This window comes from Lynx rufus, unplaced genomic scaffold, assembly GCF_022079265.1.
Source record: "Lynx rufus isolate CCGP_SWC_20201006 ecotype Redwood Valley unplaced genomic scaffold, mLynRuf1.p SCAF_31, whole genome shotgun sequence".
Classification (NCBI taxonomy): Eukaryota; Metazoa; Chordata; class Mammalia; order Carnivora; family Felidae; genus Lynx; species Lynx rufus.
In genome coordinates, this window is record NW_025814847.1 from 4,166,933 (window position 1) to 4,194,288 (window position 27,356).

The following is a 27,356-nucleotide window of genomic DNA, read 5'->3' on the forward strand; positions in this document are numbered from 1 at the left end:
CCAGCTGTCTTTCTGTTACTGATTTCTAATTTAATTCTCTTGAGTTCAGGTCCTATTTTGTATCATTTCATTCTTTTTCTGTTTATTGGGGTTTATTTTAGGGCCCAGAATGTACTCTCTCTCTCTTTTTTAAAAAATTTTTTTAATGTTCTATTTATTTTTGAGAGAGAGAGAGACAGAGCATGAGTGGGGCAGGAGCAGAGACAGAGAGGGAGACACAGAATCCCAAGCAGGCTTCAGGCTCTGAGCTGTCAGCACAGAGCCCAACGCGGGGCTTGAACTCACGAACTGTGAGATCATGACCTGAGCTGAAGTCAGACGCTTAACTGACTGAGCCACCCAGGCACATTGAGAATATAATCTTTGTGGTAGCTCTTCCATATGTATTTGAAAAGAATATGTATTCTGTTGTTTCGAGGTGCACTGTTCTATAAATGTCAGTTAGGTCAAGTTGATTGATAGCGTTGTTCAGTTCTTCTCTTCCTACTTTTCTCTTGGGGAAAGGTCTATTTGTCAATTATTGTGAAGGAAATGTTGCTATCTCCAATTATCGTTGTGGATTTGTCTATATTTCCTTTTAGCTCTATCAGTTTTAGCTCTATATACTTTTATTCATTTTAAAAGGTTTTTATTATTTTTAATATTTACTTATTTTGAGAGAAAGAGTGAGTGGGGGAAGATAAAGAGAGGGAGACAGAGAATCCCAAGCATGCTCTATAGCTGTTAGCACACAGCCCATTGTGGGGCTTTAACTGACAAACTGTGAGATCATGACTTGAGTCGAAACTGAGTTAGATGCTTAACAGACTCAGTCACCCGGGTGCCCCTTAAGTAATCTTTATAACCCACGTGGGGCTCAAACTCATGACCCTGAGATCAAGAGTTGTGTGCTCCACTGATGGGGCCAGCCAAGTGCCCCTGGTCTGCATATTTTAAAACTCTGTGTTTAGGTGCGTGTACCTAATGACAAATGTGATTGGGTTTTTTTTTTTTTTTTACGTTTTTTTTTATTTATTTTTGGGACAGAGAGAGACAGAGCATGAACGGGGGAGGGGCAGAGAGAGAGGGAGACACAGCATCGGAAACAGGCTCCAGGCTCTGAGCCATCAGCCCAGAGCCCGACGCGGGGCTCGAACTCATGGAGCGCGAGATCGTGACCTGGCTGAAGTCGGACGCTTAACCGACTGCGCCACCCAGGCGCCCCTGTGATTGGGTTTTGAGTGTTAGAGCAAACTGGCGTTTCTGGGATGAACCTATTTGGTCATGACGTATCAGACTTTCCATGAGCTGCTGGACCCATTTCCTGATACATGGTTCAAGGTTTTGTGTCTTTATTTATGAGAGGTACTGGCTTTAATTTTCTTATAATGTCTTTTTCATGTGTTGGTGTTTGGTAACTGGCCTTATAAAATGAATTGGGGGGTGCCTGGGTGGCTCAGTTGGTTGAGCATCCGCCTTCACCTCAGGTCATGATCTCATAGCTCATGAGTTTGAGCCCCGTGTCGGGCTCTGTGCTGACAGCTCAGAGCCTGGAGCCTGCTTCGGATTCTGTGTGTCTCTCTCTCTGCCTCTAACCCACTCGCATTCTGACTTTGTCTCTCTCAAAAATAAATATACATTAAAAAAAATAATAAAATGAATTGGGAAGTTTCCCATCATTGTCCACTGTCTGGAAGGTTTATGTAAGGCTACTATTTATTTCTCAAAATTTTGTAAGACTTCACCAAGAAGTTACCTAGGCTTGGAGTTCTCTTTGTCAAAAGGATTTTATTTTATTTATTTATTTTTTTTTTTAAATTTTTTTTCAACTATTTATTTATTTATTTATTTATTTATTTATTTATTTATTTATTTTTGGGACAGAGAGAGACAGAGCATGAACGGGGGAGGGGCAGAGAGAGAGGGAGACACAGAATCGGAAACAGGCTCCAGGCTCCGAGCCATCAGCCCAGAGCCTGACGCGGGGCTCGAACTCACGGACCGCGAGATCGTGACCTGGCTGAAGTCGGACGCTTAACCGACTGCGCCACCCAGGCGCCCCTGTCAAAAGGATTTTAAATTATGGAGTAAATTCTTTAATAATTTTAGGACTATTCAGATTTCCTGTTTCTGTCAGTTTTGGTCAGTTGTGTTTTTCAAGGAATTTGTACGTTTTCTCTAAATTGTCAAATATTTTGATGTAAAGTTGTTTATAAAAGTCTTATTTTGGGATTTTTTTTTTTTTTTTTTTGGTTTTAGTTTTTAACTAATCTCCATACCCAACAGGGATTGAACTCCATGATACCCAGATTAAGAGTTGCACACTCCACCAAACTGAGCCAGCCAAGTGCCTCTATTTTGGGGTATCTTTAAGATTTTTTTAGGTTTATTTATTTATTTTGAGAGAGAGAGAGAGAGAGAGAATGAGTAAGTGAGTTGGGGAAGGGCAGAGGGAGAAGGAGAGAGAGGGAATCCCAAGCAGGCTCTGCACTGTTAGAACAGAGACCAACGAGGGGCTAGAACTCATGAACCATGAGATAAGGACCTGAGCTGAAGTTGGGTGCTTAACTGACTGAGCCACCCAGGCATGCCTATACTGTATTTATTGAAAGAAAATCCACATATAAGTGGATGTGAACAGTTCAAACCTGTGTTGTCTGAGGGTAAATTGTAGTTTTACATAGTTTTACACTTGTTTTTGGTGGGAAGGTTTCCTGTGTTAAAAAAACAAACAAACATAGTTGTGGCCAGAATCAGAGGTCCTGGGTGTGTTTTTGACAAGGTTCTTAAGCAACTGTTTTCATACATCATGGCAGTTTTGGTGATATTACAGAACCCACCTATATTTTTACTGACTTCATCCACTTTACAGTACACTTATAGTGTATTTTACTTTCAATTTATTGGTTACATCATTGGATCTATTTTTCAGGGAATGGCTTGTTTTTAGCCATCTTCTATCTCATGGAAGGAAAAATTAGATTTTCTTCTTTATCTTTTCCAGTCTGGTCTTTGGAAGCCAAAAAAAAGGGGCTTCCTTTTTCTAATTTTAAATTTCAACTCTTTAGAATTCATAGAGTCCGTGGTATCCCAATATTTTAGAAGATAAAGGATTAGTTTTAAAACAGAATAGCAAATAGTTGAACTATCTGTTCTTTTTTGGATTGACTGTGTAGTGTTTTGGAATTTGAATGCATTAGATTTTCCTTACAGACATACACTCCATAATAAAAACTCAGCATTACAATCAGAAATCAGAGGAGAAATATGTATGCGTAATGTAATTTAGACACTGAGATGGTTTAACTCCACTTTGATTCCGTGTTTATATTCTAAATGTAATTATGCTAACTCTAATGATTAGTCCATGAAAAAATACTTGCATTTAAATTTTATGATGGGGCACCTGGGTGGCTCACTTGGTTAAGCGTCCGACTTTGGGTCGGTCATGATCTCACAGTTGGTGAGTTTGAGCTCCACATTGGGCTCTGTGGGCTCTGTGCTGTCAGCGTGGAGCCTGCTTAGGATCCTCGCCCCCCCCCAACAACCCTCCCGGCTCCTGAGCTCGCTCACTCTCTCTTTCTCAAAAATAAACATTGTAAAAAATCAATTTCATGATAAACTTTCATCACAATTCATTTGTTATTATTTTTATTTTTCTTCATTTAAATTATTTTGGTATTTCATTTTTTATTTTATTTCTAGCGGGGATAAATGTTTTTCAGCGTATATCCTAAGACAGTGCTACTCAAAGTGTGGTCTGAGAACCAGGGCCAAGTTTGAGAACTAATTTGAAACAAAGTAATTTATGGAAACTGAGAGTGAAAGTTTAGAAATTTCATAACATTTGACATGATGGCTACGTTCTTTTTTTTTAAGTTTATTTATTTTGAGAGGGGTGGGGAGGGGCAGAGAGAAGAGGAGAGAGAGAATCTCAAGTAGGCTCTGCACTGTCAGCACAGAGCCGGATGTGAGTCTTAGAAAGTCATGGACCTCGAGGTCATGACCTGAACTGAAATCAAGAGTTAGACACTTAACTGACTGAGCCATCCAGGCACCCCCATTCTTTTTTTTTTTTTTTAATGTTTATTTATTTTGAGAGTGTGCTCAAGAGTGGGGGAGGGGCAGAGAGAGAGAGAGAGAGAGAGAGAGAGAGAGAGAAAGAGAATACCAAGCAGGCTCCATGCTGTCAGGGCAGAGTCCAATGTGGGGCTTGATCCCTCGAACTGTGAGATCATGACCTGAGCCAAAATCAAGAGTTGAATGAATGCTTAACCAACTGAGCCACCCAGGTTCCTGAGAAGCTCTTTTTTTAGTTTATTTTGAGAGAGAGCGAGAGCGCATGGCAGGGGAGGGAGAGAGAGGGAGAGAGAGAATCCCAAGTAGGCTCCGCACCGTCAGCACAGAGCCAGCCCGATGTGGGGCTCCAACCCATGAACTGTGAGATCATGACCTGAGCCAAAATCAAGAGTCAGACACCCAACTGACTGAGCCCCTCAGGTGCCTTGAGAAGCTCTGTTTTAAAGGATAGTTTGGTTCCTCATCAACTAACTATATAAAATTCTATAAAATTTAGCTGCTTCCATTATATGTTTCCTTTTCTGGCTTTCATTTTAGTGAATTCTGATTACATTTTGTACGTCTAAATTTTATAAAGATTACATTTTTTGGTGATGTCTCAGTTAACAAACTTTGTTGCTTCTAGTATAGTATTAATAGTTTGAACTTCTGTCATTTCTTTGAAACTTTTTCCCCCCTGGATCAGTTTTGCAATTGACAGTGTTACTAATAACATGGTAGGATAGGATTGGAAGGTGGAATCAGAGCTTCTTCGGGTCTCAGAAATCTTTGTTCTGCAACTGCTGGGTCGTTATTAGCTGCAGCCCAGGGAAGATGAGGAGGCAAGGGCAGATGGCAGTACCACGACCGGGCCAGTCCGGGCCCAACCGGTCTGCATGAGAGAGGATGCTAGAGGAAGGGCGGGGCGCAAAGAGAGGGCATCCAGGAGACTCGACGAGAGACGAGTTCTGGGATTCATGGAGAACCGGTGAGGTAAGAGAGACTTGGGGGAAAGATGTGGATACAGAGGCCTTTGGGGAGTTTTGTTGTGTGTTGTGTGGTGTAGTTGCTTTCTCAAAAAAGCATTTCCCTTTGTTGCTTTCTCAAAAAAGCATCAGTCAAGAGCTTTATCACTCTTAAGACACTTTGTGAGGTTTTATATTCCTTTTGCGGCACATCTTGAAGCAGCACATTTGGTTTAGGTGTCACGACTGTAAGACGCTCGTGTTTGAATTCTACCTTTTTTTTTTTCACTTAAAAATCATTATCAGAAAAATTTCCATTTCACTGAGAGCTCTTTTTTTTTTTTAAGGTTTTTAAAAATGTTTATTTTTAGGGTGCCTAGGTGGCTCAGTCGGTTAAGTGATCAACTCCAGCTCATGGTTCATGAGATCGAGCCCCATGTCAGGCTCTCTGCTGTCAGCACAGAGCCTGCTTGGGATTCTCGGTCTCCCTTTCTTTCTGCCCTTCCCCCACACCTGCACGCGCGTGTTCTCTCTTTCTCTAAACGTTAAAAAAAAAAGAATACATTTTTACCTTTCTCCTCCCTCCACAATTGCTTAAAAAAGATAATTTTTAATGACTCAGTTACAGTCCAGTGTATGAATGTACCATTGTTCACTTAACCACTCCTGTAATATTGGATGTTTAGGTGTTTTCCATCTTTTTGCTAAAATAATTAATGTTGGGACACATGGGTGGCTCGGTTGGGTGGGTGTCTGACTCTTGATCTCAGCTCGGGTCATGATCTTGCGGTTTCTGGGTTCGAGCCTGCGTCTGCCTCTACGCTGGGCAGCATGGAGCCTGCTTGGGATTCTCTCTCTCCCTCTCTATCTGCCCCTTCCCTGTGTGTGTGCTCTGTCTCTCACTCTCAAATAAATGAACTTCAGGGAAGAAGAAAAATAATGTTGAAATGAACAGTGTGATGATTAGTCTGTGCAGATCTAATTATTTCCTTAAGAATAAGAATTACTGGGTTGGGAGTCATACACAATGATCAGATTCTTGGTGTGTGTTCACAAGTCACTAATAATTTTTCGCGATGCAAATATTGCCAGGCTGTGGCTTGAAGGTCACAAAATCCTTTTAAACAGAGAAGGTCATCTTCATGTGACTCCTCTCTAATACGTGTTCGCAGAGGGCAGCACGTCGGACGGATGAGAACTTCGTTTTGGGATTACGTGATAGTCTGTTTCAAGACTTAACAGATTCTAATAATCAGGAAGATTTTCCCTTTGTCTGGTTGTATATATGCTCCCTTCTTGTAGAATGGAGAGAACTCTGATTCTTCCCCCCTTTTCTTGTAGAGCTCAGAGTGAATTTTTTATTGTTTGCTCCTTGTTTTTCTTCTTTCTAGATGGAGGAGTCTAATAATGATGTTAAATTACATCATGTAACATTCCAGTGGTTATGAAGCACTCCGATATAGTTATCTCACTTAATCTGGTGGCATCCCTGTGAGGCAGATGTCTATATTCGCAGAAGAAAGAAAATGAGACTCTGGCCGAGGTTGCCCAGAACTGAAACACAAAGCCAGGGTGTCTGGTGTACTGTCTGGGCAGTGCAGAGCAGGAATTAAGACTGTGGGTTCCAGGGCTAGAGAACGTGGTTTCAGAGCATGGCCCTGTCACTACTAGCTCTTGGGACAGGTTCGTAATCTGTCTCAGTTTCTTCGTCTGTACAGTGGGAGAGGTAATAGTCCTTGCCTCCCGTGGTTGTTAGGAGGACTAAATAAATACGCATAGTGTGTAGCAGAATACCTGACAGATGTTGAGCAAATACCGGGTGTTACCGCTACGACGGTTCTCCCCACTCCACCGTCACTGTCGCCACATTGTAGGCTTCTTTGATTTCCAAGGCCAGTGAGCTGGCAGCTTGTTTTTCTTTTTTTTTTTTAAATTTTTTTTTTCTTCAACATTTTTATTTATTTTTGGGACACAGAGAGACAAAGCATGAACGGGGGAGGGGCAGAGAGAGAGGGAGACACAGAATCGGAAACAGGCTCCAGGCTCTGAGCCGTCAGCCCAGAGCCCGACGCGGGGCTCGAACTCACGGACCGCGAGATCGTGACCTGGCTGAAGTCGGACGCTTAACCGACTGCGCCACCCAGGCGCCCCTGGCAGCTTGTTTTTCATTTACGATTGGCTTCTTGGGTTAAGTTCTGGGAGCGGTTGTTTTGGAGATTCTGATGGTGTTCTCGGTTTATCTGCAGAAGAGCAAGGCAATGAAGAAAGTGAGAAAAGGCGAAAAAAGAAAAAGGGTACCAAGAGGAAACGAGATGGAAGGGGTCAAGAAGAAGGCACTTGGGCTTGCGACCTGAAGCTGGACGACGTGCTGGACCGCACGCTGGAGGACGGCGCCAAGCAGCACAACCTGACCGCGGTCAACGTGCGCAACATCCTCCACGTGAGTAAGGAACGCGATGGAAACGCCTCTTGGAGAGCACGTGAAACACTCAGGGAATTCTTGGTTCTTAGTATGGGAATTGGTGATTTTGTGAGGTGCGTGCGCCAAAAAACTTTTTCCCTCCCAACACGCTTTCTCATTGCACTCAGCACGCATTAGAAATCTGAACACACATTTAAAGAGACCTTAACTGGGAAGGTAAACTGTTCCTCTGCTTCCTCCACTGACTTAATGGGTTGTCCTCGTGGTTGGCAGACTCAGAGATGATAATGTTCACAGTGGACCTGCTCTTTGGTGGGTTGATAGATCTGAAAAGATGCCAGGTTAACGGTTTACTGTGCACATTTGCTGATACTGTTCTTTGATATGTATCAACACGGCCATTTACAAAACCTTCGTTGCTTGTTACTGCTTCTCTGAAGCACATAGTCCATTATTTCGGAATCTCATTCATGCTCTTGGTAGCTGCCAATGGGATCCATCTGTTTGCTGCTTTATTACAGTTTGAACTGTGTGCTTCTGTCCAGAACTGGCTTTACCCCAGTCTGAAGCCGTTTCAGTTTCTGGCTCTCATCTGTCCATTCCGTGTCCACATGCAGTGGACATGTGTCCACTCTAGCAGAGTTACAGAGGACTGAGCGTTGTCTAGATTACACATCTTTGTTGCATAAAGTGAAATTTCATCTTTCTCCAGGAAGTAATCACAAATGAACATGTGGTAGCTATGATGAAAGCAGCCATCAGTGAGACGGAAGATATGCCCATGTTTGTGAGTAGTTGACTGTTACCCTTTAATGTCAGGGAACTGAGCTATGTAACGGGGCTGCGCGTAGGGCGTTACTTGGGACCGTGTAAATAGCTTGGTGGTTGGGGGCAGAGGTAGCATCTCAAAACCCCAGGTACACGTGATGATTTTTATTGACTGTTTTCTTCTCATTTTCCCTGCCTCAGGAGCCCAAAATGACACGCTCTAAACTGAAGGAAGTGGTGGAAAAAGGAGTGGTGGGTGTTCTGTTTTTTTTTTTTTCTTTATTTAGTTTGGTAAATAAAATCTAATCACAGGTAATTTGCAGGGGAAAAATATATAGGAAGGATTTACTATGGTCTGGGTTTGCATCCTGAAATACTTGTGAAAGAGAAATAGAGACAACATGTGGAATCAATATCAGAGTTTATTCTAGTTGATGCGGAGGTCTTGCTTTTTGGAAGTGCTGGGTAGATAACCATTTAGCACGGTTGAAAGCGTGAGCAGGGTCAGTTTTCCTATTCACGTTATATGTGGCATTATAGCATTTTTCCAAGTATGTTCCAGGGAGCACTTGCATCAATGTCACCTTGGCGTGGGGTCCCTCAGGAGTGCTAATGAAAAATGCGTATTCCTTGGCTCGCCTCAGACCCAGAACGGGGAGCTGGATGTAGGGCCTGGGAACATGCATTATTGGAAACAGCAGCTGGCTGTTTTGCACACTGAGAGATGAGAGCCATTTGAAGACTTCTGGAGTATTCTGGTGCAGATGCTGGGAGCCATTTAAATCCTACTCAACAAGTCCAGTATGTGCTCAGCACCTGTGACAGGCGGGCGATAGTCCTGAGGCGGTCCACTTTCTCTCCAGTGTAGGGAAGATTTGCCTTGAGGACTCATGATGCGTATTGGTGTTCTTGTCTTTTTTCCGGTTCTGTTCTTTGCAGCTGTATAGAAGAAATAAGTCCACGTGACCTTCCCTCTAGTAGAAGAAAACTAGTATGTCTTTTTGTAATATTCTTTTCTTGCTAAATGTCTCTCAGTTTTTTATTGGTCTTCACGTGAGAAGGCTTTGAGTACATACACTAATCTGATCCTTTTCTTCTGCATGTGCCTACTTTGTCCGTGTCCTTTTAAAAGTATGCGTGGAGTCTCCTGCTGCAGATGTTGTTTAACTAGTATGGATTAAAGTTAGGTTATCCCCTCCGTGTTTCAGGTACCGTATTTCTCTTAATGCAGCCAAGGATTGCATTGGCTTGTTTTTGACAGCCGTTGTATTGTTTTGTCTGATCAGCTAACCCCAGTTGCATATAGTGAAATTTCATTTCTCCGGGAAGTAATCACACATGAGCCTGTGGTAGCTCTGATGAAAGCAGCCATCAGTGAGACGGGAGTTCTGTGAAGTCTGCCTGACATACAAAGTATAATTGAAAGTAATTCCATATTTGATTTGGAAACAGAGGTCCAAAGCAGGCTCTGGGTTGTGTTTACCAACCGTGAATAAGAATAGATAAGCTGGACAGCCCAAGGTGTTAGTGTATGTGGGACAGCAAGGACTGAAGTCCAAGTTTCCTGCTTCTTAATGCTTAATAGACGGACTCCAGGACTCCAGCACACTTCCGGATGCTGCCTCGCCCCGCCTTTTTGGATGGATTTGGCAGTAGGGAACCTGATTGGTTTAGAAACACACCCGGGAAGGAGTGTGGACCAGAATCACATCATTCCCTTTACCCTATACTGGGCCTAGTTCAACAGAGCAAGGGAAGGGGCTGGGACATGGCAGGGCTGAGGAGATGTGGAGAGGCTGAGGCTCCTTGTGGAGATAGAACCCAGTGCCTCTTGGGTTGTGCTCAATAACCCGATTTTCACTGGGTCACCTTAAATGCTCAAGAAATTATACACTCCAGGGACATTTTTTGTCAGCAGCATGTAAGAGCCTTAAAAAAATTCTTTAAAAACATTTCACTCCAACTCTGTTATTTTAAAACATACAAGAAGTTAAAATAATTTTATAGGAAATTTAGATTCCATCTAGATTTAACTGTAAAATTTTGCCATATTTTACTTTATATCTTTATATCTATCTCTTGTTTTTTTCCTGTACTATTTGAAAATAAGTTGAGGACAGTTTGATACTTTACCCCTAAATCCTTCCAAAAGAACTGGTCATGGCTGGCTCTTGGGAGGCACATTTACGTTGGATTTATGTGATTGATTAAAAAAAATACTGATGTCAAAAAGGCTACCGTCACCTATAGTATCTTAGGTATGTGTATTATTATAGTTTACAAATGTTTTTTTTTTAATGTTTATTTTTCAGAGAGAGAGAGAGACAGACAGACAGACAATGAGTGGGGGAGGGGCAGAGAGAAAGAGGGAGACCCAGAATCCGAAGCAGGCTCCAGGCTCTGACCTGTCAGCCCAGAGCTCAGTGTGGCTTTTGAATTTGTGAACAGTGAGATCATGACCTGAGCCAAAGTCAGTCAACCTACTGAGCCACCCAGGTGCCTCACAGATAGTTTTCAAATTCATTAATCCATGTGAACCCAAGTTGTGATAGAAAGTCAGGGGTGCCTGGCTGGCTCAGCTGAAGAGCATGTGACTCTTGATCTCAGGTTCGTGAGTTTGAGCCCCACAGTGGGGGGTAGAGTTTATTTAAAATATATAAGTAAATAAAGTAGGCAAGACCGATGCTTTTTCTACTTATAGTTAATAAAGTCTCACTAGGGTTAAGGCAGAGATGCTAGATTGAAATAGATTCTTCTCTCCTTTTCATCTGATAAGCTCTGACAAACAATTGAGAGTATACCCTTGGAGATAATTAATATTCCTTGATCCCTGCACCTACACGTTAGGTACACGGATGGCTCTTTGTGATGGTGAAGAGGAGGTAAAATTGAAAAGCCGTCTATTTCGGTGAAGAGAACGTAATTATTTATATTCTTTGTTGGTAGGTAATTCCAACATGGAATATTTCACCAATTAAGAAGGCCAATGAAATTAAGGTAAACTTGGAAGAGGTAATTCTTTTTTCCAGAAAGACTTCATCAGTTTTGAAATCTAAGTACTTCCTTTCTATTTAATTTTTGGGGGATCTGTCTTCTTGTTTTAATTCGATCTTTGTTTTTTTTCCTTTCCATTCCTCTTAGGTTTGACTCTCACGCTAGGAATCTCTTTACCCGCTGCCTGTTGTTACTTGCTATAGCTGCTCATTGTGCTGTTAGGATTTATTTCTTTCCTGCTCTGCTTTCTTCCTCTTATTTTCCAAATACGTATGATTTGTGTTTCCTGTAACTTCATTTCTTTCTATAATTTATGCTAACGCAGCCCCCTCAGTTTGTGGATATTCACCTCGAGGAGGATGACTCCTCAGATGAGGAGTACCAGCCAGATGAAGAAGAGGAGGACGAGACGGCTGAAGAGGTCAGTGGCTCCCCCCGTGAGTGTTAGCTGCTAATGGAGAAGAAACGAGACCCAGGAAGGCCTCCTTAGTGTTGTCACTTGTTCTGTAGAGAGGAACGAGGCACATTTCTTTTTTCTGCTCATTTCTTTGCATAAATCCAAGACTGCGGGGCATTTTCTCTTCTTCGTACTACTCCCTTAATGTTTTCGTGTCTTATATTATGAAATAGAACACACATCTAATGTATAGAACTGTGCACAGAATAAAAAAAATTTTTTTTTTAACATTTATTTATTTTTGAGACAGCGACAGAGCATGAACGGGGGAGGGTCAGAGAGAGAGGGAGACACAGAATCTGAAACAGGCTCCCGGCTCTGAGCTGTCAGCACAGAGCCTGACGCGGGGCTTGAACTCACGGACTGCGAGATCATGTCCTGAGCCGGAGTCAGATGCTCAACCAACTGAGCTACCCAGGCGCCCCCGGAATAAAAATTTTTAAATACAGCTTAAATAATTATAAAGCCAGTCCTCCCGAGAGTTCTCCATACTCCTTAAATGCAGCCCCACCAGCGTACCCGCGTCCTCTTTCTCTGTGGTTCTGTCGCCTAAGTGGGCAGCGCTGCGCGTGCTGCTTCTAAACTTACATGTACTCCCCCATGTCTGGCTTTTTTGTTTTTTTGTTTCATCGCTGACCCTTTGTGATTCTTCTATACAGTTGCTTACAGCCACAGTTTGTTCGTTCTCATTGCTGTGTAATATTGTTTCTTAGTGCATTCTTTGACTTGTTTGTAAAAGGATTTTAAGCCAATGTCTTGTAATTTTAATGAGAAGACCAATCTGATTAGCTTCCGAATATTAAACTTCTGTTTAAGGTTTATTTTCTCTTACTTTAAATTGATTCATTTTCTTGAGATACTTCAGACTCAGTGGAATGATGTAGGGGCAGAAATGTGAACACGAACTGGGTTTGTCTTGTAGAGTTTATTGGAAAGTGATGTTGAAAGCACCGCTTCGTCCCCACGTGGGGCAAAGAAATCCAGATTGAGGCAGGCTTCCGAGGTGACTGAAACGGACGAGGAGGGCGGCGTATTATCGGAGGTGAGTCGGCACCGAGCACAAGAGACGAGGATGGGACTGCGCCGCAGGGTGGCTGTCCGTGGGATGCTGAGCCGTCCCCCTTGAGCACACGCCACTCGGTCCCACTAATTGTGCTGTTGCCTGTGCCTCGTCAGAACTGTTCAGATTTCAGAGTCCTTTATTTAAGTCAGCCAGCAGTTGAGAGGAAAACTGGAGCTCAGTGATGGGGGTGGGGGGCGCTTTTCTGAGTCCTCCAAGCAGCCAGATATGGGTGAGTAGCGGTTTCTTTTCTCCTAGCTTTGTCTTTTTTCTAATGTTGTCCTAAAGCCATTTTTGTTAGATTTTCCACTTTTGATCACCTAGGCAGCATCCTGTTGGCTTCATTGGAAATAGGATGGAACCTAATTAGATTAATATATTTGACAGTGTATCTGTTTTTATGTAGCTCTGTCTACACATGGCAAGGGAAAGATCACTGGCATATGAAAGATGTGCCCGTCTCTGCCCACCTCTTTTGTTTCTTTTCTCTCCTTTCCTCTCTTTCTCTTCTCCTCCCTCCCTTTCACTTTTTAACATCGTTGCCTCTTTCATTCAGGCTGAGAAAGTCCCCACACCTGCCGTTAGGCACATCAGCGCTGAGGTCGTGCCCATGGGGCCCCCACCTCCCCCAAAGCCCAAGCAGAGCAGGGACAGCACTTTCATGGAGAAGCTGCACGCAGTAGATGAGGAGCTGGCCTCCAGTCCGGTGTGCATGGACTCTTTCCAGGTGAGCAGTGGAGGTCTGTCACTGGTGACGTCGGACGGGGTCACATAGCTGTTGCTCGGGTTGGGAAGGGAGAAGGGAAGTTGTGAAATTGCAGGCCTTTGATCCTCTGGTTCAGGCCGCTTTACTGGGAGAATTGTAGCCCCTGGGGAAGGAGTGGGTACGTGATGCAGAGCATTTCAAACTGTGGAACACAGGACGCCTCCCCTTCAGCCGGCCCCCGAGTCCTGACCTTTACCGTGGCTGTGCTGCCACTCCCGCCGCTTTCTCTCTGTCTGCATACTTGCTTTCCTGAGTCACTTCATGTTGCAGTCACAATGCTCTTTTTCTCCTGAACACTTGCATGTGTATTCTCTAAAATAGGACATTCTGTTATGAAAAGAAGTAATATTATCTAATCTAGTGAAGTCCTCTTTTGGATTTTTACCAGTTGTCCCAGTAATGTCCTTTCTAGCAAAAGAAGCAAGTTCCCGTGATGCGGGACCCAGTCCAGGATTACACATATGGCGTCTTACCTCATACGCTGTTATTGCATTGTATTGCATTGTATTGCATTTTATCTTATTTTATTTTTGTTGTATTCTATTTTATTTTTATTCTATTCTATTTTATTTTAAAGTAGTCTCTGTGCTTAGTGTGGAGCTCGAACTCACGACCTGAGGTCAAGAGTCACTTGCTCCCTTGACTGACTCAGCCAGGGTGCCCCTTGTAGCCTTCTTTAGTCTAGAACAGTTTCTCAGCATTTCTTTGTCTTTCATAACCTTGACATTTTGAACTGTGTGGACTGTAATTTTACAGAATATTTCTCAATTTAGATTTTTCTGATATTTCGTCATCATTACATTCAGGTTACACGCTTTTGGCACAAGCAGCACAGAAGGGATTATGTCCTTTCTAGTGCATCGTATCCGGAGGGACGTGACACCTGCTGTGTGAGGTGTGATCACATGGTCATGGTGATGTCTGCTTGATTTCTTCATGATAATGTTCCTATTTTCCATTGTTAAATTCATATGTATCTTATGGGATATACTTTGAAGCCAAACGTCTTTTTGCCAGTAAGCATCTGTTGCTTCTTATTGCTGGAAACAGTCATTGCTGTGGTTGGTGTCAATTGAGGACTTTCTGAATTCCACCATTTAGCCAGTTCCTTCTAAGGCTCTAGGTTTTCTCCACCAGTCTTGTAGGTTAATGAAAAATATGTCTGTTCTAAAATTTAAAAACAGAATATTGAATGGAACACCCCCGAAAGGGTCATTTAATTTAATCACACTGCTTTGGGGGTGAGTGCATAGTGTTTAGAGGGCAGTAGTGTTTTATGTAACCGTTTATTCGTATACTTGCTGAACGATGGAAGTTGGGGAATAGCAGTATAAGACAGAAAAGGTCTTTCTTTCCTCTTGGAGGTTATAGTTTATTGGAGAGAGAGAGAGAGAGACACCATAAACAAATCATTTCAAGTAAGAACTAAGTAAAAGCGAAGAAATATGGTAATGCCTATCAGAGTACTTCACATAACATGATCAGAAAAGGCCTCCCTGGGTGCCTGGCTGGCTCAGTCAGTGGAGCATGTGTTCTTGATCTTGGGATTGTTGAGTTTGAGCCCAGATCTGAATTAGAAGGAGCTGTGCATCCGGGTGTCTGCTGGGTGGCTGTCAGTTGAGCGTCCGACTCCTGATTTTGGCTCAGCTCATGGTTTATGAGATCGAGCCCCTCGTCAGGCTCTGCGCCGACAGTGCGTAGCCTGCTTGGGATTCTCTCTCTTTCTGTCTCTGCCTCTCCCCCGCTCAGCGTGCCCATGCACACCTGCACTCTCAAAATAAATAAACATTAAAAAGAATTAAAAACTCTCCTTTGGTTAAGGTGGGAGAGCGAGGGAGGAGACAGAAGAGTTACTAGATGGCTGCAGTCATCCAGTGAGAACTTCCTGACTTAACCTACAGCTTCAGTATCATCGCTATCCACATCCCAGCTGTTTTGTCCTTTTTGGGCAGACATTGATAAGCTTATCCTGAAATTCACATGGAAATGCAAGGGACCCAGAATAGCCAAAAATGAGCAAAGGATAAGAATAGATAGTTCTCCAGAGAAGACCTACAGATGGCCAGTCAACATGTGAAAAGATGCTCAACATCATTAGTCATTAGGAAAATGCAAATGAAAAGTATGAGACAGCACTTCACAGCCACCAGGACGGCTAGGGTGAACGCATGGACAGTAGCAATTGTTGGCAAGGATGTGGAGAGGTGGAGAACCCGCACACATTGCTGGTGGGAATGTGAAATGGTGCGGCCGCTTTGGGGAATGGTTTGGTGGTTCCTCAGAACATTAAACATAGTGACTGTGTGGCCCAGAAAGTCCACTCCAGGAGAATTGAAAACGTTACATCCAAGTAAAAAGCGAGTACACAAACGTTCATTGTGGCGTTACTCATAATAAACTTTCCCAAAGTGGAAACAGCAGATTTTCATTCCCTGCAGTGTGGATACACCAAAGTGTAAATGGAACACTATCATGCAATGAAAAGGAATGATGTACTGACTTACACTACAAAACAGGTGAATTTTGAAAATATTATGCTAAGTAAAAGAAGCCAGAGACAAAAGGCCACATAGTGTATGATTCCATTTATTTGATATGTCCCACATGAGCCAATGTAGAGACAGAAAATAGATCATGGGTGTCAGGGACCAGGAGAGGGGGGAAAGGGGAGAGTGACTGCTAATCAGATTGGGATTTCCGTTAGCGGCGAAGAAAGTATTCCGGAATTAGATACTACTGGTGATGGTCCCACAGCTCTATGAATGCAGTGAAATCCACTCAGTTACACATTTCAGAAGGATGAATTTTATGGTATGGAAATTATATCTTAGTAAAGCTGTTACAGATGTTCCTAAAATGTTGATTTTATCTTATTGTATTATGTTTGTTTATTTTGGGAGAGAGTGTGAGTGGGGGAGGGGCAGAGAGAGGGAGACAGAGAATCCCAAGTAGGCTCCACAGTCAGCACAGAGCCCGATGCCGGGCTCAAACTCAGGAACTGTGGGATCACGACCTGAGCCGACGTCAGCAGTCAGACGGGCACTCAACTGACTGAGCCACCACTAAAATGTTGGTTTTAGGGGTGCCTGGGTGGCTCAGTCTGTTGAGCGTCCGACTTCGGCTCAGGTCATGATCTCACCGTTCGTGGGTTCGAGCCCCGTGTCAGGCTCTGTGCTGACAGCTCGGAGCCTGGAGCCTGCTTCGGATTCTGTGTCTTCCTCTCTCTCTGCCCCTCCCCTGCTCATGCTCAGTCTCTCTCTCTCTCTCAAAAATAAATAAACGTAAAAAAAAATTTTTTTTTAATGTTTGTTTTAAAGCTGATGTCATTGTCCTTAACGTTTTTCAAAGAATAAGAAACCCAACCTGTTTAGAGAGGAGACCTTGTGATTGCAGCCAAGAAGAACAGTGCAGGGGTATGAGGTGTAGGTGTGAGGAGGTTTGGAGAATTAGGAAGCACTAGGCGTTGAGTGACCCGTGTCATCCCTTCTTTGTTGACAAGCCCATGGACGATAGCCTCATTGCATTCCGAACCCGCTCTAAGATGCCTCTAAAAGACGTTCCCCTGGGGCAGCTGGAGGCAGAACTCCGGGCTCCAGACATCACGCCAGACATGTATGACCCCAATACAGCAGACGACGAGGACTGGAAAGTGTGGCTGGGCGGGCTCATGAACGACGACGTGGGGAATGAGGGTAAGTGGTCATGTCTGTGTGCACTCTCCACTCTGTGGTCGAATTGTCATTAGTCCGAAGCTTAACTGAACTTAATTTTTTATTGAACTCACAATTTTAAATCAGTAAGTACTTAAGTCCCTTCCTTTTTTTGGGTTAAGAATCTTTTCTTTTGTGAGGCACCTGGGTGGCTCAGTTGGTTAAGCGTCCGACCTCGGCTCAGGTCATGATCTCACAGTTTGTGAGTTTGAGCCCCACATCGGGCTCTGTGCTGACAGCTTAGAGCCTGGATCCTGCTTCGGATTCTGTGTCTCCCTCTCTCTCTGCTCCTCCCCTGCTCATGCTCTGTCTCTCTCTCCTTCAAAAATAAATAAAAACATTAAAAAAAAAATTTAAAAAAAAAGAATCTTTTGAGTATAGTTGACGCACTGGTTGCATTCGTTACAGGTTGTACAAGATGGCGATTCGACATGTTTGTATGTTGTGCTGTGCTTGGCACGTGTACGGTGTCGTCTGTCAGCCTGTGGTGCTATGACAGCTCCGTGGATGGTACTCTGCATGGTGTGCTGGTTCAGAGTCCTTTTCGGAATCTTTGGAATGCTAAGAGTCGTCCCCTGAAACATAAATGCAGAAATAATTTTATATATGACTGCCCGAGGGTGCGCTGACCCCCTGGAGGACTGCTGTGCCAGCCAGGGACCTGTGTGATGCACGTGACAGCGCTAGCTGCCGCTGTGCCAAGTGCACGTCGGATGGAACCAGACTTGGGGTGATCAAGGGAACCGGCAGTGGCTTTGAGGCCCCATTGTGGCTCCTTCCATCTCTGGAGCCAGCGTCTTGACTCCTTCTCATGGGTCAGTCCCGTGCCCAGCCCTGTTTATGTGTAAGGCTGGCACGGTGGTCATCAGCTCACCGTTCACTTCTTGCTTTGCGTCCACACCAGAGGGACCCTTTCCTGCAGGCTTCAGTCTGAAAAATGCACAGGCACAACCCAGACTGGCCTTGTTTGGTCACGGGCCCGCTCTCTTGGTGGTGATGGAAGCCCATGTGAGCCTGGGTCCTAGGATTGGCAGTGCCTAGCAGTGGTGAGCGTGGGCTAGGCAGTTACCCGGATGTAATAGTATGGCCAGAAGTGGGCACAGAGCAGTGCCCAGACAGAAACAGTGTTGACTGCATACAGTCGTGCTATGAGAATCCCTACTGCAACCCTTACTCTAGAACAGTACTAAAATTTAGTGCTTTAATTTAGTGAAATCAACATTACAGAAGTTGTCTCTGGTGATTTTCTTTGTGTACTACAGTGGAAATCGGGCATCATTCCTGATTCTGTGCAATAAGCTTCTGTAGATTTAGATGTTAGAGATTGTCTTAGTCTATAGTGATTGCAGGTGATGTCATTCTTTTGATGGAATCTGGCAGATTTTTTTTAAATTTTATTTTTTGAATTTACATCCAAATTAGTTAGCATGTAGTGCAACGATGATTTCAGGAGTAGATTCCTTAGTGCCTCTTACCCATTTAGCCCATCCCCCCTCCCAGTAACCCTCTGTTTGTTCTCCATATTTATGAGTCTCTTCTGTTTTGTCCCCCTCCCTGTTTTTATATTCTTTTCGCTTCCCTTCCCTTATGTTCATCTGTTTTGTCTCTTAAAGTCCTTGTATGAGGGAAGTCATATAATTTTTGTCTTTCTCTGACTGACTAATTTCACTTAGCATAATACCCTCCAGTTCCATCCACGTAGCTGCAAATGGCAAGATTTCATTCTTTTTGATTGCCGAGTAATACTCCATTGTGTATATAGACCACATCTTCTTTATCCATTCATCCATCGATGGACATTTGGGCTCCTTCTGTCCTTTGGCTGTTGTCGATAGCGCTGCTGTAAACGTGGGGGTGCATGTGTCCCTTCGAAACAGCCCACCTGTATCCCGTGGAGAAATACCTGGTAGTGCAATTGCTGGGTGGTAGGGTAGTTCTACTTTTAATTTTTTCAGGAACCTCCACACTGTTTTCCAGAACGGCTGCACTAGTTTGCATTCCCACCAGCAGTCCGCACCCTCACCAACATCTGTTGTTGCCCGAGTTGTTAATGTTAGCCATTCTGACAGGTGTGAGGTAGCATCCCATTGTGGTTTTGATTTGTGTTTCCCTGATGATGAGTGATGTTGAGCATTTTTTCATGTGTCGGTTGGCCGTCTGGATGTCTTCTTTGGAGAAGTGTATTCATGTCTTTCTTCACTGGATTATTTGTTTTTTTGGGTGTTGAGTTTGATAAGTTCTTTATAGATTTTGGATACTAACCCTTTATCTGCTATGTTGTTTACAAACATCTTCTCCCATTCTGTCGGTTGCCTTTTAGTTTTGCTGATTGTTTCCTTCCCTGTGCAGAAGCTTTTTGATGAAGTCCCAGTAGTTCATTTTTGCTTTTGTTTCCCTTGCCTCCGGAGACGTGTTGAGTAAGAAGTTGCTGCGGCTGAGGTCAAATAGGTTTTTGCCTGCTTTCTCCTCCTGTCTTAACATTGAGGGCTTTCATCCATGTTGAGTTTATTTTTGTGTCTGGTGTAAGGAAGTGGCCCAGGTTCCATTCTTCTGCATGTCGCTGTCCAGTTTTCCCAGCACCACTTGCTGAAGAGACTGTCTTTATTCCATTGGATATTCTTTACTGCTTTTTCAAAGATTAGTTGGCCATACATTTCTGGGTTCTCTATTCTGTTCCATTGATCTGAGTGTCTGTTTTTGTGCCGGTACCATACTGTCTTGATGATGACAGCTTTGTAGTACAGTTTGAAGTCTGGGGTTGTGATGCCTCCTGCTTTGGTTTTCTTTTTCAAGATTGCTTTGGCTATTCGGGGTCTTTTCTGGTTGGAATCGGGCAGATTTTGTTCTTGTTGTTTCTTTTTGATTTTTTAGTGGAGAGTGACCCGAATATTAATATTGGTTGTGTTGTGGAAGACTCACACTTTAGAAAAAAAAAAAAATCTAATTACAGACAACCTGCAGAGCACATCTTTCATTCTTTCCCTGTCTTCTGAGAACAACTACCATAAGATTTATGTGTTGAAGAGTAATGCTTTAAGATAAATAATGTGTAGCTTTAACGGAAATAGACCGAATAAATATTTGTGTAGATAAGGCTAGGAATAAGTCAGGATAAATGAATGAAAGAGAATAAGTCTTTGAATATACCTTATTTTTTTGAGAGAGAGATAGAGCGAGCGAGTGCACACGCATGGTTGCTTGAGAGCTGGGGAGAGGGGCAGAGGGAGACGGGAAGAGAGAATCCCAGGCAGGTCCCATGCCCAGTCTGGAGCCTGATGTGGAGCTCCGCCTCTCAATCCCGAGATCATGACCTGAGCCGAAATCAAGAGTCGGGCACTTAACCAACTAAGCTACCCATTCGCCCCTCCTTGGATATACTTTATGAAGCTGTTAAAATTATATTATACGTTACTTGGCAAATTTTATTGAGTACTTTCCTTCTAGGATGCATTGTACTAGGATCCTGAAAGGGAAACGAGCATGATCGTTTTGCCAGATTGAGATACCGCTGAATGGTGCCTGGTCCATAGATGCGCAGTGCACCCCAGGTGAACGAAGTTGGATGAACTCAGATGCGCCATCAAAGTGGCATGAATACTGGCTTTAGAAGAGGGACAGAGAATTCCTGTTTAGGATGATCAGAGGCAGCTCTGTGAAGGAGGTGGTAATTGAGATGGACCTTTGAAGGATGTTTGCCGTTGGTGCCAGTTAGGGTGAGGAAGGGGCAAGCGAGGGGATAGGTAACGTTATGGGTGAGGGGTCTTGTAGGACACGTCCTCCTGGGAGTCTTCTGCTCTCTGCTTGTGATAATACATGCCTGGTGGACAGAAATCAAACATTGTATAAAGAAAACGTTAAGGGGCGCCTGGGTGGCTCAGTCGGTTAAGCGTCCGACTTCGGCTCGGGTCATGATCTCGCGGTCTGTGAGTTCGAGCCCTGCTTTGGGCTCTGTGCTGACCGCTCAGAGCCTGGAGCCTGTTTCAGATTCTGTGTCTCCCTCTCTCTCTGGCCCTCCCCTGTTCATGCTCTGTCTCTCTCTGTCTCAAAAATAAGTAAATGTTAAAAAAAAAAAATTAAAAAAAAAAAAAAAACTGAGGGGTGCCTGGGTGGCTCAGTCTGTCAGTGCAGAGCCTGCTTGGAAATCTCTCTCTCTCCCCCTCTCTCTTTCTCTCTGCCCTTCGCCTCCTCAAAATAAATAAATAAACTTCAAAAAAAAAGAAAACTATGAAAGCCCCTCTCCACGATGACGGTTCATGATTCATAGGGATCATGGATTTTTTTCATTGAATATTATTTCGGGATTTATAAATCTCTAGGTGTTCATTTATTGATACAACCTTTTCCTACCAACCTATCCCAAGTTCCGTGATACCAAGGCTCAGAATCTCTGCAGAAAGCCATGACCAGGGACAAATATAGTCCTTTCCATTTCACAGAAATCTCAGAATTTCATTGCATTGACCAGTTTTATTCCTTCTAGGGCTCGAGCCCAGCTCAGTGTTCTAGGAACATGTCCCACTGAAGGAGGTGTCAAGGACAGAAGGTGTTAGGTGGGTAGGACTCTTCCCTAGCAAGCCCTGCTGCCCGTTCCCTAGGCCAGAGTTAAGGCCGAATGCTGACCATAGCAGGACCTCGTGGCTTTCTCTGTGCTGGCAGCTTTGGTGCCCTGATTTTCCCTGGTTTCCATCGTCGTGGCCATAAAAGCCGAGCTGGTGGCTGTTGTGGAGGAAGGGCCGGAATCTCAGGTATCAGGAGTTTGGGGTCCAAGGTCGTGCTGCTCATGGCATCATCTCTAGAACTGGAGTCAGAGTCGAGGAATGGAAGGGTGTGCGTGCTGGGTTGTGTTAAAGATACAGATTCCAGGGCCTCCCCTCTTACTGACTGAATCAGAATCTCCAATGGGTGTGGTCTAGGGATCTAATTCTCACGCACCCTAAAGATTGGAGACTGCTGATCTGGGAGAAGTAAGCGTGTATGGTAAGGGTGGATTGAGAAAATGGAATAATGGTTAGTGGGGAGGGTGGAGAGCCTCTTTCTTTAAATCTCAGTATTTTTTGTCACTGTTTATGTATTAGGACGGATTAAAAAAGAGAACACAAAGCCAGTGACTAGGGAAGGCGTGGACCCCCCTGTCCACCAGCTGAATTACTGAGTGCTGACGAATAGGAAATGATGCTACATACAGACCCCAGTCCCTAACTTTAGCCAGATGCTGGTCTGTTTTTGTAGCACGACGTGGCTATTTTTACGTGTTCCTTGTGCCATCTGATCTGCGTATTATTAAAACTGAGAGTCCCATTTGCCAAAAAACAATTAAGAGGCAGTGCTGGAGGCGAACAACAGACTGAGATCAGCTGGGTGGATGCCGGGGTTGGTCAGCCGGAAGAGTAAGTGGGCAGAGGCCACAGCCGGGGAACTAAAAGCTGAGAGCTCGGAAGAAACCTTCGTGCATGACCTTTCATCGTGTTTGCCAAATGGGCGCTCGGAGAGTATTGGCTGGCCCATCGGTGTGGTGTGTCTGGTGCGGCTCTCCCATCCCATGAGGGGGCTCGAACCTGCCCGCGCTGCCCGCCCGTCGTAGCCCTTCCCACAGGACTTCCCTCCCTCGGCGTGTTTGTCGGGAGACGTCCTCGGAGAGTCCCAGGAAGTTTGGGAAGACAGGATTCTCTGTGTGACGATTTGAAGAATTTGTACTGGGGACGTAAACGCACAAATCGATGAAGAGACTTGACGTTTAAATAGTTACGTCATGGACGATGGAAATTAATATAACCTGACTATAAATGTGGAGTAAAAAATATCAGCTTAGATTATGGTTGATCAGAACAGATTTTCCCATGATAAGGAATCAAAAACGTGTATATTTTTTTGTTTTTAATGGAAGGCACTCATTTTTTACAAAAAGTGACTTATGGAGGGATGGAGGGGGACAAAGTGGAAAAGAAGAGTTCTGTTCTTCACTCATGTTCTGTGTGTGAGGACTGGCATGCCCTCCCCTTGACTGCTTCCTGGTGGAAGGAATCCGAGTTCTGCATCTGAAACTTGCTTCCTTCATGGAGGCCTTCAGTTCAGACGTTTCCCACTGCACACGCGCACTCGGCTCTGCCTGCGTGGGGGGGGGGGGGGTGCAGGGATTCAGTTATTCCCCTTTGGCAGACTTTGTTTGTTTTCCATCTTTTTAATTCAGTTCCTTGGTGGCACCAGCCACGTTTCAAGTTCTCGGGTGCCGCCTGTTGCCGGGAGCTGCCGTTACCGCGCTGTGCGCACTAGGACGTTTCCTCTGTCGCCGAATGTTCTGCCAGACGGCTGTTATCTAACGTCCTGGAAAAAATACCACCTTCGTGTGACGATTCTGTAATCCAGTGACTCTTCACAGGTTTTATTTAGCGATCGTGGCATCAGCATTGGAGAAAGTTATGTTGGAGAGAAACACCAGGATTCCTCCTATGCCCTCACATCACAAAATGTGTACTATTTTTGTATATTTTTAGTTCTTTTTCTTCTATTGTCCATTTATTTAATTAATTTATTTTTTAAATTTATTATTATTGTTTAATGTTTAGTTATTTTTGAGAGAGAGACAGAGCTCGAGAGGGAGAGGGGCAGAGAGACAGGGAAAGACAGAATTGGAAGCAGGCTTCAGGCTCTGAGCTGCCAGCACAGAGCCCGACGTGGGGCTCGAACTCATAAACCGCGAGATCATGACCTGAGCCGAAGTCGGACACTTAACTGGCCACCCAGGTGCCCCCCCAAAATTTTTTTTTAATTTTTACTGTTTATTTTATTTTTTGAGAGAGAGACAGGGTGCAAGTGGGGGAGGAGCAGAGAGAGAGGGAGACACACAGAATTTGAAGCAGGCTCCAGCTTCCGAGCTGTCAGTGCAGAGCCCGACGCGAGGCTCAAACTCACGAACTGTGAGATCATGACCTGAGCCAAAGTCGGATGCTCAACCAACTGAGCCACCCAGGTGCCCCTATTTTTTAGTTATTTTGAGTCTTATTGTAGGGGCATACTTTTTCATACTAAGGATTATTACATGTGTGTTATATTTTGTCATATGCGAACATTCATGAGGTGGTTACATGTTTACATTTTGTACATGTACACTATTTTATACTAAGGCATCATAACTGTAGTCACTCCTTAATCACTGGGCATCAAAGTCATGTTTTTATCACTATCTGTGCTTTTTTGTTTCTGGAGAGAGAGAGGGAGACACAGAATCTGAAGCAGGCTCTAAGCTCCCAGCTGTCAGCACAGAGCCCGACACAGGGTTCAAACCCACGAACTTCGAGATCATGACCTGAGCCAAAGTCAGATGCTTAACTGACTGAGCCACCCAGGCACCTCTGTTATGATGTTTTTAAAGTTTATTTCTTTATTTTTGAGAGAGAGTGCAAGTGAGGGGGGGGGGGGAGAGAGAGAATCCTAAGCAGGCTCCATACTGTCGGCATGGAGCCCGACACGGGGCTCGAACTCTCGAACCGTGAGATTATGACCTGAGCCGAAGTCAGACGCTTAATGGACTGAGCCCCACAGGTGCCCCATCCATGCTTTTGTGTAAGTAGTTTTACAAAAGTGTTATTTTGAGTTGCACTACTCAAAGTACGGTTGCTGAGATAAATTACATGTTTAGCTTTCTGGCTTTTGCTACAGTTTTGGCAGATTGAAGTCTTTTTCAAAGGAAGCAAAGAACTTGGCTTTTTGGAGAGAGTAGGTGAGATGTGTCAGCTGTGGGAAATGAGCTATGCAATTCATCGGGGGAGAAAAAGAAGTTATTTAAAAACTTAAGAATAAATGTGCTTTATTGGAATAGATTCTGGCAATGCTGAAAATCTTAAATTTTCACTAGAGATGGGAGTTCGGAGTGGAAACTAAGTGTTTGCAGTGATTTTTTTTCCTAGATGAGGCCGATGATGATGACGATCCAGAATATAACTTCTTGGAAGATCTTGATGAACCAGATACAGAGGATTTCCGCACTGACCGGGCAGTGAGAATCACCAGTGAGTCTGCGTTTACTATGAACCGGCTTTGGACTGTTCCGCATCTACTTTTGTTTACTTTGTAGATTTTTGAGGGTGATGTTTACAACCCATCTGAGTTAAGACATTTGAGCTTACTCTTCCCGTTTATTTCTGTAACTCTTTAAATTTACACATATATATCTGGAAGCCTCTGAGTCATTCGTTTATGCATCTCCTAGTCACGCACTGTGGCCAACATCTGGCAGAGAGCGTTCCTAGGATGCCACAGTGAATAAGGAATGGCCTCTGCCCTGTAAGACATCAGCTCAATAGTGGATGCAAACAGAAAAAGTTACAATAAAAAATGACAAGTGCTATAATAGGTTGTATATAAGGTTACTAGTGGCCTAGAGAGGGTATAATCTCCTAGTGGACGGTGTGCAGTAGGGTGGGTGGGCTGGGGAAGAACCCACATGATGAGAAGTTTCATCTCAGTTTTGAAGGAAGAGTAAGAAATTTTGGGTGAGAAGTGCCTAGCATGTGACTCTTGATCTTAGGGTTGTAAGTTCAAGCCCCGCATGGGGTGTAGAGATTGCTTAAAAATAAAATCTTATAAAAAAGATTTGGGGTGAATGGGGACCGATGGATGTTGCAAATAGGCAGAAGAGTGTTCACAAACCACAGGATTGTGAAGCAACAGAACTGCATTTGGAAACTAGTAAGGAGTTTGGTGTGGAAGGTGAGCAGTGTTCAGATCCTGGAGAACCTTGAATTTGCGTTTTAATCTATTCAAAAGGAGAGCTCAGAGTTTTAGGCGAGAAACTAATAGGAACTGATTGGGATTTTAGAAATACTACTTTGGGAGCGCCTGGGTGGTTCAGTGAGTATCTGACTCTTGATTTCGGGTCAGGTCATAACGTCAGTGTTGTGAGATCAAGCCCCCCATCGGGCTCTGCACTGAGTGTGGAGCCTGCTTAAGATTCTCTCTGCCCCTCTCCCCTGCTCGCTCACTCTCTGTCCTTTAAAAACAAAAAAAGAGGGGCACCTGGGTGGCTCAGTCAGTTGGACGTCTGACTTCGGCTCAGGTCATGATCTCACAGTTCGTGGGTTCGCGCTCCGCGTCAGGCTCTGTGCTGACAGCTCAGAGACTGGAGCCTGTTTCCGATTCTGTGTCTCCCTCTCTCTCTGCCCCTCCCCCGTTCATGCTCTGTCTCTCTCTGTCTCAAAAATAAATGTTGAAAAAAAAATTAAAAAAAAACAACCAAAAATAAAAACAAAAAAAGAAAAATACTTTTTTTTTTTTTAACGTTTATTTATTATTGAAAGACAGAGAGAGTTAGAGCGTGAGCAGGGGAGGGGCAGAGGGAGAGGCAGACACGGAATCCAAAGCAGGCTCCAGGCTCCGAGCTGTCAGCACAGAGCCTGACGCAGGGCTCGAACTCACAAACTGCGAGATCATGACCTGAGCTGAAGTTGGATGCTTAACTGACTGAGCCACCCAGGCGCTCTGAAAAATACTACTTTGATTTAACACCAATTTAATGTATTAATTTGGTGGGTAAAGAGAGAAGGATTAGAGGCACGAAGAACAGTTAAATGACTTGGCTGGAGACGTTTGTTTAAAAATTATTTCGTTGGCTATGTTAGCGATGATAGAAAACATATATTTCAGGAAGTATTGACTTTTATTTACTTATTTACTTAGAGAAAGAGAGATAGAGCACGAGTGGGGGAGAGGCAGAGAGAGAGAGAGGGGGCGGGAAAGGATCCCAAGCAGGCCCCTTGCTCAGCGAGGAACCTGATGCAGGGCTCAATCCCATGACCCTGGGATTATGACCTGAGCCAAAATGGAGAGTCAGGTGCTCCACCAACTGAGCCACTCAGGGCCCTCAAGCTTTCTATTCTTGATCTCAGCTCAGGTCTTGATCTCAGGTTTGTGAGTTCAAGTCCTATGTTGGGCTCTGTGCTGGGTGTGAAGCCTGCTTAAAACATAAAAAAATTTTTAAAATGTGGAATGCCATTTCTTTTAGGAAGATCTTCCCTTATTTGGTATGTTAGGACAAAGTTAGAGGAAGCATCGAAAGGATTCAAAGTGTAGACTGAAAAGGCTTGAGGACTTAGGCTTTGAGAAAGCTGGAGGGGAGTCGAGGAAACTATGAGAAAAACCAAGAATGTCTAGTGTCAGAAACCAAGGGATGAGTTGTTCCAG

At 44.0% G+C, this 27,356-nt stretch overlaps 1 protein-coding gene across 2 annotated transcripts in view; it reads left to right on the forward strand.

Moving 5' to 3' along the window:
• The window catches only part of LOC124521680 (GON-4-like protein), a 69,818-nt gene that overhangs the window by 15,097 nt on the left and 27,365 nt on the right, over nt 1–27,356 (forward strand). For both annotated transcript variants that reach the window (XM_047092689.1, XM_047092690.1), the window contains 9 exons: nt 7,250–7,443; nt 8,138–8,212; nt 8,395–8,445; nt 11,140–11,190; nt 11,513–11,608; nt 12,567–12,686; nt 13,261–13,431; nt 16,970–17,162; nt 25,085–25,186. In XM_047092689.1, coding sequence (XP_046948645.1) covers nt 7,250–7,443; nt 8,138–8,212; nt 8,395–8,445; nt 11,140–11,190; nt 11,513–11,608; nt 12,567–12,686; nt 13,261–13,431; nt 16,970–17,162; nt 25,085–25,186 — 1,053 coding nt within the window. The remainder of the gene's footprint in view (nt 1–7,249; nt 7,444–8,137; nt 8,213–8,394; nt 8,446–11,139; nt 11,191–11,512; nt 11,609–12,566; nt 12,687–13,260; nt 13,432–16,969; nt 17,163–25,084; nt 25,187–27,356) is intronic.